At 36.8% G+C, this 16,000-nt stretch overlaps 1 protein-coding gene across 1 annotated transcript in view; it reads left to right on the top strand.

Annotated features, from left to right (window-relative positions):
- The window catches only part of ADGRV1 (adhesion G protein-coupled receptor V1), a 452,962-nt gene that overhangs the window by 112,145 nt on the left and 324,817 nt on the right, over positions 1 to 16,000 (top strand). Inside the window, exons 52-59 of the mRNA XM_054714338.1 lie at positions 1,384 to 1,606; positions 1,926 to 2,130; positions 4,958 to 5,104; positions 7,226 to 7,481; positions 9,280 to 9,482; positions 10,423 to 10,599; positions 10,957 to 11,139; positions 13,226 to 13,405. Coding sequence (XP_054570313.1) covers positions 1,384 to 1,606; positions 1,926 to 2,130; positions 4,958 to 5,104; positions 7,226 to 7,481; positions 9,280 to 9,482; positions 10,423 to 10,599; positions 10,957 to 11,139; positions 13,226 to 13,405 — 1,574 coding nt within the window. The remainder of the gene's footprint in view (positions 1 to 1,383; positions 1,607 to 1,925; positions 2,131 to 4,957; positions 5,105 to 7,225; positions 7,482 to 9,279; positions 9,483 to 10,422; positions 10,600 to 10,956; positions 11,140 to 13,225; positions 13,406 to 16,000) is intronic.

Below are 16,000 nucleotides of genomic sequence, written 5' to 3'. Positions count from 1 at the left end.
AAACACTTTAGTTTATGATTTTGCTTGAGACTGTAGAATCAGTTAAACTTGGGAGGTGTTGAGATCCATCTGAGGAGTTTGCCTTTTACTGAATGTATCCAGTTTTACAAAGCTTTATGAAAAATATATGGTCATCATATATTTTGGCAACTGCTGGTCTATACCAGGGGTCCTCAAACTTTTTAAACAGGGGGCCAGTTCACTGTCCCTCAGACCATTGGAGGGCCTGACTATAGTTTTAAAAAAACTATGAACAAATTCCTATGCACACTGCACATATCTTATTTTGAAATAAAAAAACCACCAAGAAACATACATAAATTCCAGTACTCATTGAAATACACTGGAACATACAAATATCAAATAAGACTAGGTATTAAAATAGCACATAGAACCAGAAACCATGTGTCTCTTCCAAAATTGAAAATACAAACTTATTAACCACTTTTTAAATCTTTACCTTTTATGCAACATTTACTAAACTGCAATAGTAAAATTTTTTCCCATAGAAAAAAATAATCAGTAGTTCTCAATATTTAAGAATATGGGATTTAAGAATGGGTATGGGATTTTCCATTTTATCCTATGGGTAAAAATTTTGGAAGAGACTCATGGTTTTTTTTAAAACTATACCCCTGGTATAGACCAGCAGTTGCCAAAATATATGATGACCATATATTTTTCATAAAGCTTTGTAAAACTGGATACATTCAGTAAAAGTGCCCACAGCCACAAGATGGCAGCGCCCAGTCCCCCATCTTTGAGGGTGTGTCAGTCAATTAGCATATTCCCTCCTTATTGGCTGTGGGCACTGCCATCTTTGAAGGCGGGGCAGTCAATTAGCATATTCCCTCTTTATTGGCTGTGGGTGCTGCCATCTTTGCGACAGCATGAGGATCAATTAGCATATTCCCTCTTTATTAGATAGGATACTATAAACATGGTATTACACTTTTTAATTAATAATTTTTTATATTTAGACTATTTATAACTGTGCCAATTATGAATTCATATGAATCATGACTGGAAGGAGAATAGAAAAACAAAACATTTAGTGGTAAGATTATGGGTATTTTTTACTTTCAAAAATATCCTAGCATGCTATTCAATAAATAAATATTGAGATGAATCCATTTGGCTTTTACTATTCAAGATCACTTTGAAAGTCTGTTGTGGGTACATTGTCAGGCTTGCTCGATCTTTCCATAGCATTTAACAATTATTATTTATGTTCAGTTATTTTAGAGACTGAATTGTGTATTACTTCAGAAATCAAAATGGCACTTTGAGAGTTGGAGAGATTTTGCTATGGCATGTATGTAGAGAGCATGTGAGGTGACTGTTTATATTTGGCTCTAGTTGCCTTTCCCTTCCTTCCTGCAGTGCACATACTTCTTATTGGCCACACTGTGTCTGCTCTTTACGGCTGGAATCCAGAGCTGGGTCGGTTCTCTTTTATTCTGGAAGCGCCTTCTGCTCACGATGCAGCTTCAGTCACAGTCAAGTCCCTTAATTCAAGCAAGAATTTAATTGCTCTAGTGGGAGCCACCCACTCACACATGTATGAGCTGGCCTACGTCTCGAGCCTCTCTGACTTTATTCCTAGGTAGGTTCAACATTTTATGCTGTCTTTAGACTCACCATAATTTTATATGACACCTAATTTCTAAGTCTTTATCTAATGACTGAAAATGTATGAAATATAAGAGCTTTTTATAAACCAGAGATTTGGTTTTTATCCAGATTTCTAATATTTATTCTACCAAGTTAGTTAGTAGTATATGAACACTTCAGATTAAAATTTTACTTATGAAATGTGATTTTTGCAAACTTTGAATATCAATGTTATAAGAGTTTTATGAGCAATGTTCTATGTATATGTCTTTAATTTGTTGTAGCTGACTGTATGCATTCTTCTATGTCAGTTCAGGTGAACTGATATTTGAACCTGGTGTCAGAGAAGCTATAATCGCAGTAAATATTCTCGATGATACAGTTCCAGAGGAGGAAGAATCTTTCAGAGTTCAGCTTAAAAATCCTAAAGGAGGAGCAGAGATTGGTATTAATGGTTATGTAAAAATCACGATTCTATCTAATGATGATGCCTATGGAGTTGTTGGATTTGCTCAGGTAATGATCCCAAAGATCCCACACTTAGAATTCAGAATGATGTATTCACTGCATTTATATATAGTTGATATCAGCACTCAGTGAGTCGTACTTGAGTATTTTAAGCCTCTCTTCTTTCCCTTTGCCTGCTTCACCCACTACTGTGCATTCTAAGCTCAATTCTAATGCTGCCTTGCAATTTAGTTTTACACACTGGACCGTCTAAACTTTACTTTTTGTACTGATTCCTTTTATAAGATTGAATTTGAAATATTACCAGTTGGCCTTGGCCCAGGAGTTTGAGTTTGCTGTTACCCATGTTTCCAGAAGACAGCTCTGCCCCACAGAATACTTATAAATATTTTACTGTCCTGTTATGCCTTTGTTATTTCTGTGGTGGGGAGGGGAGGAGGGGGAGAAGGAGGAGGAGAGAGAAAGAGAGAGAGGGAGAAGTTTGTAACTCTGTGTGCATTGTACACATGGAGATGCTTTCTCCTGAGGAAAGGGAACTATGCATGAGGACAAAGGCCTGGAGGAGAGGAGGAAGTGAGTAGCACACATATCTGGGGGTAAAACAATCAGGGCAGGGAGAAACCATCAGCAAGTGGAGTGGCCCTGACGCAAGGCCTTGCCTATTAAGAGCAGCAGGAAACTCACTGTGGCTGATCTGTGTGCTAGGTCAGATGAGGCCCAGGTGTGCCAGGAATCCCCACCAGCACTCACAGGTTCAGTGACGTGCAAGGAGAACGCATAGGACTTAGCGTGTCATTATTTTGATGACTTATTTGATTTGACACAAAATCAACTAAGGGAAAAGGCTCATAGGATAAAGTCCATAGAAAACTAGGTACCAGTTTCCCAGTGTTCTCTTCCAGTGGAATCACGGGGAGTGCATTCCCCCTGCATCGAGTTATGACAACACATGAGAAGTGTTGTCAACCAGCAAAGCTCATTAGAGACTCACTGCTCAGGATTTTAATTGGGGACTGATCATGTAGGCACCCTCTCCCTGGCATATAAACTTCCAGATGCCCAGAAGAAGAAACAGGTGTTCAACATAAACCACACTGTGTATTCAAACAGGTCAAGCAAATGGAACTCATTGTCAGTACTGGGAATGGTGGGAACCCTCCTGAAGTTCAAGTTCCCAGACACCAGCCAAGGGCCAACCTTGCAGGCAGGCCTTTCGAAGGACACCCTCATCATAGAATCGAATCTAGATTGTAAGTGGGCAAGAACAGTTATAGACCTGTTAGGAGACTGTTGAAGTAATCCAGCAACAAACGATAGAGCTCTGGGAAGCAGGAGTTTGCCTTTCACCAAGATGGAGGAGGAGAGGTTTCCGGGATAAGAGGAGGAGTTTTTGACACACTAATGTCCTGAGTCAATTGCTTGCAAGGCTTGTAGGATCACCCTATTACCCAGCCTGGCCCATTCTGAACTCAAGGCGGGCCAGCTTCCCCTGAGGCAGCTCTGCCCCACAGAAATATAATGTGAGCCAGATATGTAATTTTGAGTTTTCTTATAGTCACATAAAAAGGGAAAAGAAAAGGTAAGTTAGTTTTAATATTATATTTTCTTTAACTTAGTATATTTAAAATATTATAATTTCAACATAAAATTATTGATGAAATATTTTACATCCTTTTTTCATATTTTATCTTCAAATTCAGTGTGCATTTTATACTTACACACTAGTCACATTTCTAATGCTCATTGGCCACCTGCTGCCAGAGCATTGTCTTTTGTGAACAAATTATATGGACATGTTAAAATCACAGCATTTTCTGCAGAAATGTAAAATCACAGCATTTTCTGCTGTGTAAAATATCGCTATGAGATAGGGTATCTATTCAAGTTAACATTCTAAATAGAGACTTTAAGAAATGAATGGGGGCATTTCTTTTCAGATTATCATAGTAAAAAGACAAGAAATATCTTACTGAAAAGATTTTTTAAAGTCTTTATACTCCATATTTTTGCTATGTTGCCTGTAGAGAAACCAGGGATATTGTAAAGAAGGGATTCTTTGGAATATTAAATTGAGGAAACATTCATTAAATGGCTGGTGAGAGATGTTGCAAGTGTCAGACAAAGAATGTTATAGTCACAAAGAGCTAGAACTAAGTTTGGAACAAAGGAAAGAGGCTAGAAGTACAGATGAAAGGAAGAGAGTATGGCATTCTAACACAAGGGAAAATGATATTTCTGGCAGGAAAAATAGTCTTAAGACTATGAGCTAAGGATGAAACATCGATGGAAACAGGACAGCTATAGAAACATTTCAAAAATATAAATTTAAGTATAAGAGACATTTGTAAATGATCAGAAAGGGCTCCCTGATTTTCATGACATCGGTACATTTGGGTGGGACTTTGGAGACCATGTAGATTAAACACTTATTTTACAAATAGAAAACAAAGACCTAGAGGGATTACCAAAGGTTACAAAGAAGAAGCCTTCCTTCTCCTAACTCTCATGTCCTTTCTGTTCTATAAACTGTTTTACGTGCTATGTACAATGCTTTCAAAAAATTATATTGTTCCTGATTATAAAAAGAAGATATGTTCATTGAAGAAAATTTGAAAAACATAGAAACAAGGAAACAAAAATAAATATAATTCAAAACTAACATTTTTGTTTATTTTAACTTAATCTTTTACTTTTTCAAACGTGTGTTTTTAGATAAAATCATAGTCATCCTATATTATGTTTTTTTAACTATTGTTTTTCACTTAATATATCATGTTGCTCCATGCTGTGAAGTTTGCAAATGTATGGTAGCATGAAATAAAAGTTTACTTAGGTAATTTCAAATAACCTTGGTGACTTCCTATGTATTTTTCAGAATTCATTATATAAGCAAGTGGAAGAAATGGAGCAAGATAGCCTAGTAACCTTGAATGTTGAGCGCTTAAAAGGAACTTATGGTCGTGTAACTCTAGCATGGGAAGCTGACGGAAGTATTAGTGATGTATTTCCTATCTCAGGAGTGGTATGTAATTTATAAAATTATTGGAAAGTCACTTTTAAATTATGGTAACTATTGATGCTTGGCACCAAATCCTGCTTAGGGATAAAGTGCTAGATTGTATCCCTCTCTAATCACCATAGATTATTGTTTATTTTTTTCTATAATACCAAAGTATCTTTTTTTAAAAAAGTCATCCCTTTTGAAGTTCATTATATTGGTTGCCAAATTTTGGATGTATTACATTATCAGAAAGATAAATCCAATCAAATTTGGGATGGAAGTGTGATTTCAAGTTTTGGGAGCAGTAAGCAGGGAACAAGTTTCTGTAAAATAGATATACATAAAAGTAGACCAGAGATGTTGAGCAATATAGGTGAGTTTCCTGTAAATACAATCGGAGGTTGAAGGTTTCAGTTTATTGGGAAGATAAGAATGTGCAGAGGGAGAAGTTGATCCACAGATGATTGTTGAGCCTATGAGGGAGTTCTGGAGCTAAGCTAGTCCTTTGGAGTTGTTTCCATCTGGGTCAAGGAGCTGAGATGTTGTATCCCTATTTTAGTTGTTCTTGACCTTCAGTCGGCCTCTGGATGGGATAACCTTGGGTAAAACAGTTGTTGCAGCCAGGGCAGTTCCCAGTGAGAAATGCAGAAACTGTTACTTCCTCTGGGGGATCGGTGCATCATCAGCCCCAAGAAGGTATCTGAGCAGAGGATCACGTTATCTACTATTGGAAGATAGTATAAAATTGGGGCACATGTTAAAAAATGACTCAGAATGGGCTGAAGATGTAGAAGGCTCTCAAAGGGAGGGCTCAAGGAGTTGTTAGTTCCTGATTGGAAAATGGGTTGTCTCCTTGTCTTGGGTTTCATAGGTTAATTTAGGTATTTTGCCTAGATGCTTCTCTGAAGAGTTCTCTTAACAGATGTATATTATGGTCCATCATTTCCAGGTTTCTGTATCATTTGAAAGGTGAATAGAGCTTCAGTTCTTAAAAATAACATGGCAAACTTCATTGCATTGAATATTTACTTTAAGTTGCAAGCTACAAAAACTTTAAGTTGTATCTCTCAAGTTCTGGGCTCTGAATTATATTTCTCCAATTAATATGTATTATATAAACATGATTAAAATCATAATTTAAATGCATGATATTATCTTAAGTGTAGGCTATATTTTGAAAGAATTAATTATTTTATCCAAAGGTCAGTAAACACTTTCTGGAAAGGGCTTGATAGTAAATATTTTAGGTATTGAGGGCTATAAGGTCTCTTTCCCAGCTTTGCCTTTGGAGCATTCTAGCAGCTATAGGCAATATGTAATTGAATGAGCTTATGTTCTAATAAAGCTTCATTTACAAAAAGTGGATTTGGCCAAAGGGCAGCAGTTTTCTGACTCCTGGTTTTATTAATGAAGCTGTTGAATTTATATCCTCAAGTGCCTTCTCAAGGTGGAGAGATGAATGTCAGCAAAATAGGCCTGTAATACTAGCTTGCATAATTGTGGGTTTTAGCCATATTGCTGGAGAATAAGGCATGAGATGAGGAACAATGATAAATGACATTCAAGAAGCAGACAGAAGCCCTATTGGAAATAACTTGATTCCACTTAGCAAACTCGGATTTGACTCTTCAGACAACGGAGACACCAAAGGGGAAGAGAGATGCTCTGATTTGTATCTCTGCCTATTCTTCGTTCTCCACCTCTATTTTGATTTATTCATTGTTAAATGATATATCTAACCAGAGTTTACCCAAGGGAAATAGCAATCCTAGCCAAAATTTTATAGAGAAAAGTATTTGTTAAACCATAAGCCATTTTCCTAATGTTTATAGATTTTTATATATGGTATCTAGGACTTAGATTCCCACAGAAAGACTATGTACTCGATATTTTAATAGAAAGTAGGCTTCAGGATATAATAATTTGGCTACAGTTTTATTAGGTTAAGTTTTAGTAATGGTTTATTTTTTTCTTAATAATCTTTCACTTTTTATATGAAAGACACTTGATTTGAAGATATGTTGCTTAAATACCTCTTGTTATTTAAGTTGTGACCAATATAAAACAAATCTAACCTCTGTTATTCTTGCTGCACAGTGATAATGAAAAAATAGGTGAAATGTTCTTTGTTTAAAATTTTAGATTTCATTTTCTGAAGGCCAGGCACTGTCTACAATCACCCTGACCGTTCTTGCTGATGATGTACCAGAGTTATCGGAGATTGTGACTGTAACACTCACCCGCATTAGCACTGAAGGGGTGGAGGACCCATCGAAAGGTGCTGCTATTGATCAGAAAAGAAGCAAGTCTGTGATAACCACTCTGCCCAGTGACTCACCCTATGGCTTGGTGGGCTGGCATGCTGAGTCTCTCTTTGTTAGGGTGGCAGAGCCTAAAGGTAAATCTTGTTAAATCTTTTTCAGGTCCTAGTAAGTTTTGTTGGATAATTTAACTGTAATATTTACTAGAAATGTACATTTCTCTTTTTATGTGATTTTTAAAAATTTGACAGGTCCTAATTCTTTTTTGTTTATAATTATTGAATTTTATGATCATGCAAACATTCAGAAAATATTTTTACTATTTTGAGACTATTATTATAATAGAAATCTTATTTTAGTAAAGCATTATAGCAGGGGTCCTCAAACTTTTTAAACAGGGGGCCAGTTCACTGTCCCTCAGACCATTGGAGGGCCGGACTATAGTTTAAAAAAAAAAACTATGAACAAATTCCTATGCACACTGCACATATCTTATTTTGAAGTAAAAAAACAAAACGGCAAAAACACCCGCATGTGGCCCACAGGCCGTAGTTTGAGATTGGTTTTTATTTTACTTTCTCTTTTTCATCCTTTATTTATCTGTCCTCTTTCCTCACTCAGATCTCCTCTCTAGATTTTCAAGTTACCAGGAACAAGGAGCAACACAGGGAAATGCTTATGGTGCTGCAGGTGTTAATTGTTAAATCTAAAGCAATAATTAGAATAATATTTTCTCTGAAGTAAAAGTGATCAGTCCCTGTTTCCTTTGAGCTTAGTGCTGAAATCTGCCCAATTAACTCTTCATATTAGTGGATAAATGGATTTTTGTAGATAAAGGTCATTTGGCTTATTTAAATAAAAAGTTATACATACTATATAATATGTATGTATTTTAACTATGCTATGGAAAGTTTCTAAAATTTTCCAATAGGAACATCAGTATCCTACCATTTAAGTAGTTGATGAGAAAAATGCCATGTAATTATGCATCTGGGCCTTTATATTTCTTTATATATGGGACAGAAGCCATAGGTTTAAAATAAAAATACCTGTTTATTTATTTATTTAACAAATATTTTTAAAGCATCAACTATGTGCCAGAAATTGTGCTGTGAGTTCTGGAAACAAAGACATGGTATTTGGTTATTAGAAATGCACAGACCAGTAAGGAAAATTGACAAGCATTTTTTTCTTTATTTATATGGCAAATTACATTTTTAAAAATCTAAAAACTTTAAATAAAACATAGGTGCTATAGAATACTTTGAGCTTTGTGATAGGTATCTATCTCACTATAAGAGCAAAATGGTTCTAATGACTAGTTATTAAATGATGACTTTGGTGTTTATTCATATTTGAAGAATCTTCTTAGCATTTGTAATTAGTACCTCTGGTCAACCTTCATGTATGCACTTTTCTAAAGATTTTCAGGCCCTAACCACTTTGGCTCAGTGGATAGAGTGTCAGCCTGAGGACTGAAGGGTCCTGGGATTGATTTCAGTCAAGGGCACATGCCCGGGTAGGGGGCGTGCAGTTGGCAGTCGATCAACAATTCCCTGTCATCATTGATGTTTCTATCTCTCTCTCCCTTTCTCTTCTTCTCTGAAATCAATAAAAATATATTTAAAAAAAGATTTTCAGCAATTTCTGTTAAAGTGCATGACATGGGCAACATAGAAGAGTATGCTAGAAAAGCTGCAGGGAAGGCTTAGAACTGGGATAGATTGCTTGCAGTGTATGGGGAATCTCAGCACAGCTTTGGGAATAGGTGAGCGCAGCACAAGGTACTCCTTGTGAGCGTACATTGTCTTTGTTTTGCTTCTCTTTCCTTAACTACCTAAAAGGGGCAGTGCAGAACATTCCACCCTAAGTGCCCGGAATAGCATTGACAGTACATAGAAAATCTTATGTACTTGAGTCATGTCTGTCCCACAGAGAACATCACCACGCTTCGGTTACAAATTGTTCGAGATAAAGGACTACGTGGAGACATTGCCATTCACTTGATAGCTAAACCCAATTTCTTACTGCCCATCAATAATCAAGCTACAGAGAATGAAGATTATGTGCTACAAGAAACAACAATAATAATGAAAGAAAACATAAAAGAAACTTACGTCAAAGTTACCATTTTACCGGTGAGTCTAGGCTGTAGTTAATAGGATTATATTTCTGATTGGATGCATTTGTTGATTGGTTTATGGTAAATGAATGAATAAAATGCCCAAATCAATCTGGTTATTTTTATTGGTGAATTGATAGGGTAATATTTTCATTGAATGATACAGTTAGTTGAATTAAGATTAGTTTTCAGATGGTTTAGATCTGGTTTTAGTGCTATGCTCTGTCTCTTATGTGGGTATATCTGTAATGAAACTGAAAGTGATTAATAGTGTAATCAACAATATTACATAATTAAATATTGTATTTTTATGTTAGAATACTATATGTAATATGATATTCTATATTGTTAAATAAATATAACATTAGTGTTACTAATAATGGTATTGACGGTATTAGATAATAGTGGTTTCTGGGGAAGACATGGGAAAGACATGAAGAATAGGGCAGAGCAAAAGTTCCTTTTCTATTCACTATGTATTCTTTTTATCTTTTGAAATTGTTTATTACCTATTGAATAATAAGGTAAAAGTCTTTAAAACAATTTATTAAAATGAAGGATTATGTCTAGATTTACAAATCTAGGGCTTTTGCTTTTAAGGTATATGTAGTATTTACCAGTTTTTCCTACATTTGGGGGAGGGTATCATATATATGTACATGTATATATATGTATAAATAACATATTCAATACAATATATTCAAAATTGCAGGATAGATATCTAAAAATTATTTTACTTGCTAATAAGTATGAGGCTTCTATTATTTCCTAAGCTTGAATATTTCCTAAGATTCTGATTTTGTCAATGGCAATGTGTTAAAATGTAGGAAGAAGTCTTTTTAGAAAGTGTGATAGAGCTACCCATTCCAAATATCCAAAGCACATTCAATATATTTTAAAAAATAAAGCACCCTCTCTGTCCCTCCCCTCCCCCCCACTTCCCTGCTCACCTCCAGGATGATGCTCCTGAGTTGGAGGAAGGATTCATTGTCAACATCACCAAGGTGTACCTGGTGAACTCTGACTTCTCTGCAGGACAGCCACGCGTTCGGAGACCTGGAATGGAAATAGTTGAGATAATGATAGAAGAAAATAATGATCCCAGAGGAATCTTTAAGTTTCATGTTACCAGAGTGAGATGAACTTCATATATTTATAGTGATATGGCCATTTGCACCTGCCAATTTGGCCAGTGTCATATATTTTCTGCAAAATAAGTGGCTTTGCTTGAAGACATTTATAAATATCTGCCTTTAACTTTATCTTATAGACTAATTCTTAGTTCTCTTTGAGCTAGACCCAAGGATTAAATAAATTTATTCATACTACATTTAAATGTAAGAGTTCTAAATGAATATATATAGAAACTATATATTTCTATTTTGAAGGGTAAATATAGCCACTATAAGTACAAATAATAAATTTAGAAAGTGATGGCTTTATGAGAGTTACTTTTGTCTTGCATTTTAACTTATATTCTTTTCTTAAAGAATGATGTTGGAGTTATCACTGCCTATGAGGTACCTCCACCCCTGAACATTCTTCGAGTTCCTGTAGTCCGGCTGGCTGGAAGCTTTGGGGCAGTAGATGTTTATTGGAAAGCAACACTGGACAGTGCTGGCCTGGAGGACTTTAAGCCATCTCATGGGATTCTTAAATTTGCAGATAGACAAGTATGCTAGTTATGAATATATTAGCATTTTTCTGGTTGTACTTAAAACATTTTATAGACATCCATTAAATGATTGTGCAATATGGTTGCTAAATGAATTATACTCTGAATTCTGTCAAGCCAAACAGAAATACTGTTAGTTAATATATAATTAATTAATGGACATAGGAAGAGAAATAGAGAGAGAGAGAAACATAGATGTGAGAGAGAAACATTGATTGGTTGCCTCCTGTATGGGATCGAATGTACAACCTAGCTAGTTATGTGCCCTGACCTGAAATTGAACCTGCCAACTTTTGGTTGACTAGATGATGCTCCAGCCTCCTGAGCCACATTGATCATGGCCATCTGGGATATTTTTTTTTTTAATCAGGAATAGTGAAATCACCATCTGGACTAAGTTTTACTTACTTATAAGTCATTAAAACTTTCAAGATAGACCCAGACAAATGAACAAAATCCTGATCATGAACATTTAAGAACAACAGATTGGGTTTTCTTCCTGCCTTTCTTTTTTTCCTACATTCTAAGAATAGTATTTGGAACTAATGGGATTTATTCTAATTGTAAAACACAATGATAATTTCTATGGTACCATTTTATATCATGTAATGTTAATACTTAGTATACTAAAATTTATGTTTGTGCAATGCTTATTGGAGCCAACATGGTATTTTAAATGTTTTTGTTCAAGAATAAGGCTTCATTGCCCTGGCCAGTATAGCTACGTGGATAGAATGTTGCTTGTGCACCTAAGAGTCGTGAGTTCGATTCCGTTCAAGGGCACATACCTGGGTTGCAGGTTCTATCCCTGGCTCTGGTCGGGGTGTATGGAAGGCAACCAGTGGATATGTCTCTCTCACATTGATGTTTCTCTCTCTTTCTCCCTCCTTTCCACTCTCTCTCAAGAATCTATGGAAAAAATACCCTTCAGTGAGGATTAACCAAAAAATAAATAAAATAAGGAATAAGGCTTTATTATTTTTTGTATCTATAAGTACTATATTATGTATATAACTAGAGGCCCGGTGCACGAAATTTGTGCATTGTGTGTGTGGGGGTCCCCTCAGCCCTGCCTGCATCCTTTCCAATCCGGGACCCCTCGGGAGTCGGGCCTAAACTGGCAGTTGGACATTCCTCTCACAATCCTAGACTGCTGGCTCCTAATTGCTCACCAGCCTGCCTGCCTGGTCTCCCCTAACTGCCCCCCCTGCTGGCCTGATTGCCCCTCACTGCCTCTTTGTGCCAGCCTGATTGCCCCTAACTGCCCCCCCCTGCCAGCCTGTTCACCCCTAACTGCCCCCGCTGCCAGCCAGTTTTTCCCCAACTGCCCCCTCTCTGCCGGCCTGGTCGCTCCTAACTGCCTCCCCCTCCACTGGCCTAGTCACCCCTCACTGCCCCCTATGCCAGCCTAATCGCCCCCAACTCCCCCCCCCCCCCGCAATCTGGTCACCCCTAACTGTCCCCCCCCTCCAGCCTGGTTGCCTCTTACTGCCCCCCCTGCCAGTCTAATCACCCACAACTGCCCCCTCTGCCGGCCTGGTTTCCCCTAACTACCCCCCCCTGCTGGCCTGGTCACTCCCAACTGCCTCCCCGCCCCTCCCACCAGCCTGGTTGCCCATAACAATCCCTCCACCGGCCTGGTTGCCCCACACAGCCTGCTGTTCAGTCGTTTGGTCGTCCCTCACTAACCCCCCTGCTGGCCTTGTTGCCCCATGTAGCCTGCTTGTTCAGTCATTTAGTTGTCCCTCACTAACCCCCCTGCTGGCCTGGTCATGGGCAGTCATCTTGTGAGGGTGTGATGGTCAATTTGCATATTTCCTCTTTATTATATAGGATTGCCTATATCTTGAACATAATAAACTATAAATTTCTTTGAAATACAATAAATATATGACTTTAAAATGCTATTATGAACATAACAGGCAAATAATCCTGCATTTTCCTTTTGTACTATGTTTTTAACTTTTAACTAAAAAATAAACTATATATGTTCAAAAATTGATATCACATTATATACCCTTCTCTCTATCTCGCCTTTCTTTTTCCTCTTCTCTCTCTTTTCCTTCTTTCCTTTTCTTTTGTAGGTTACTGCCATGATAGAAATAACCATAATTGATGATGCTGAATTTGAACTCATGGAGACTTTTAGTATTTCCTTAATCAGGGTGACTGGAGGTGGCAGACTTGGTGATGATGTTGTAGTAACTGTTGTAATTCCACAAAATGATTCTCCATTTGGAGTATTTGGATTTGAAGAAAAGACTGTAAGTGAAATACATTAGGGGAGGGGCTTATCCTAGGCTAATTTTTTCTGTGTAATTTTTAGTAGAAAGGTGTCTCATTTTTTTTTTTAAACCCCTTCAGAACCCTTCACTTGCGATTCTCTTTTCAAGGGTCTTTTAAGTTGGCTATTGAATTAGGGGCCAATCATCCAATCTATGCAATTTGATAGTAATGATAATTCTTACATCAGGCAGTTATAAAGAGAACCAGATTCCTGCTTATGAAGTGTATTAAACCAAAATGTACTTGCCCCCCATACATTGTTCTCTTCCTGCCCTGCTGGCCGACCAACATACTGATCACAAGGCCTGATTCTGTCATGGATCTGGTGTCCCACCCCAAGATGGATTTAGCTGGGGAGGTGTTTATATTACCCTGCCTTCTGGTACTCTTTCTTGACTTACATTGAATAAAAACCCATAGTTACCCCAGCTCATGCATTTCTTTATATTTCTTCTCTTTCTTCCCTCTTACTTCTCATTGTCTGTCTACTTCTGAGTTCTGGAAAAGGTAGCTCAGTATTTTTGATTCAACCATTGAGAGAGAAAAAATGCTTAACCAATCATTTGTGCAGCCAGGTTTAATGACTAGTGCTAAATTATCCCTACATCTTAAATATAAAATAAAGGACAATAAAACAATATCGTAATTACTACATGATGATTATGTAATAATTGTTATGACTTTACCTTTCAAAGAAAATTCTAAAATGAAATAATAAAAAATATTTAGGTAATTCCAGGATACACAATAACTTTTATGTATCCATATTTTATTGTTCCCTTTATTTAATCACTTATAAGTAGTCAGCAATACACCATCGATCATTTATATAATTACAAATTGCTCTAATGATCATTGCCATTATTGCTCTGAAGATGCAGTGCTAGTCCTATAACTTACCTATCAGTGCTGGATGTTCCAGATGCTCCAAATTTTAAAGATACCGTAATAATTGTCTAATGATTTACCAACTGAAATTTCAGCTTCATAAGAAAATGGAAACCATAAGAGGGACACCATACTCCCATTGCAATAGCCTAATGAGACTCTTTCTTGGAAAGGAATAAGCAGAGTTAAGGGTGTGTAAGAAGTTGTAGGTTCACAAGAGTAGCTGTGAATGTCTCCAGGCAACAGAAAAGGTCTAGGAAAATACAAAAATGTATAAAGACAACAGTAAAAGTATCCATAATATTACTAAATATTACTACCCTGAGATAGACATAGCTAATATTTTGTTGTTTTTCCATCTAGGCTTTCTTTCTATGTGTATGTGCAAAGAACTATTTTAATACATATGAATGTATAATTTAATTTTTTATAAAATGTCTCTGTTAGCTTCTCAAGTTAGATTAAAGGTTCAGGACTTAATAATCAAACCTCCAATTGGTGAAACCTTATAAAATACTTTTGCTTTTAACTTTGTCACATTCTTTTTGAACTTACATACTGGATGGTGTATTTACAAACTCCTCTCATTGTTAGGGAAAATGAAGAGTTATGTTACTATTAATAAATAATTTTTGTTCATTAATTTTATCTTAACTATTTTGGTGCATAAACTTTAGTGCACCCTTGGCCTGAGATCTCATAGCTTATTGCAGTAGCCTCCAATTTTCTATTTGTCTTATAGTCTAACTAGAGGCTTGGTGCACAAAATCATGCACTGGGGCTCACAGTCCAAGAGCCCTTGGGGGATGTCTGACTGATGACTTAGGCCCGCTCCCACCCTGTGGGAACACACTGACCACCAGGGCAGCTCCTGCATTGAGCGTCTTCCCCCTGGTGGTCAGTGTACATCATAGCGACCAGTCGTTCCACCATTCAGTCGATTTGCATGTTAACCTTTTATTATAAAGGATAGTAAGAGTTGGGCCACCCAAACCCTACTGTATAACCCTTGTTGTGAGGAGTAAATGAGTTGATATATGGGAAACTCTTGTAACTGGGCTTTATACACAGTAGTTATCAATTGCTGTTTTTATTATTGCTGGTGTTAATATAAGCTTATTACCACCCCTTTATGGCTACTTCCCTTGATTCTTATCTTTCTAACTGCCAAAGGCTCTTGATCACATGGAGTTTATCTTTTAACTTGTTTCTAAGATTTTCACTATTGGGCACACAGTGAACATTCTGTTAACCTCATTTGATGATACAGATTAGATTCAGCACTGAGGAACACTGAGAAAAGATTGTTAATATAAATCTATCAGAATTCTTAAGCTGCTCCCAAGAACAATATGCCAAGTATACTGAAGCACTGGGAATAGCCCAGGCCCAAGGAAATCTTGCGAAACCTAAGCTAAAATGTCATCTGTGAAAACAAAGAGGACTTATCTGTGCAGTTTGTTTATAGTGGGGGTTTTTTCTTTCTTACTTTATTTCTTTCTTGTTTAATATTTCTGGCCTCTGAGGAGTGGTTGGCATAGCACTGGCTGTGGAGTCAAACATCTCTACTGGGTTCCAGGCTCCTCTTCTCCAAGTATATGTATAGATAGCTGGCCCTCGGGTTTCTGTGAGGCTTCAATAAGTTTATGTGCAAAAATTGACATAATAGAAAATAAATGTCAGTT

This window comes from Eptesicus fuscus, chromosome 4 (assembly GCF_027574615.1).
Source record: "Eptesicus fuscus isolate TK198812 chromosome 4, DD_ASM_mEF_20220401, whole genome shotgun sequence".
Taxonomy (NCBI): Eukaryota; Metazoa; Chordata; class Mammalia; order Chiroptera; family Vespertilionidae; genus Eptesicus; species Eptesicus fuscus.
Note: the sequence above shows the minus strand (reverse complement) of the source record. Positions and strands in the feature narration are given on the sequence as shown.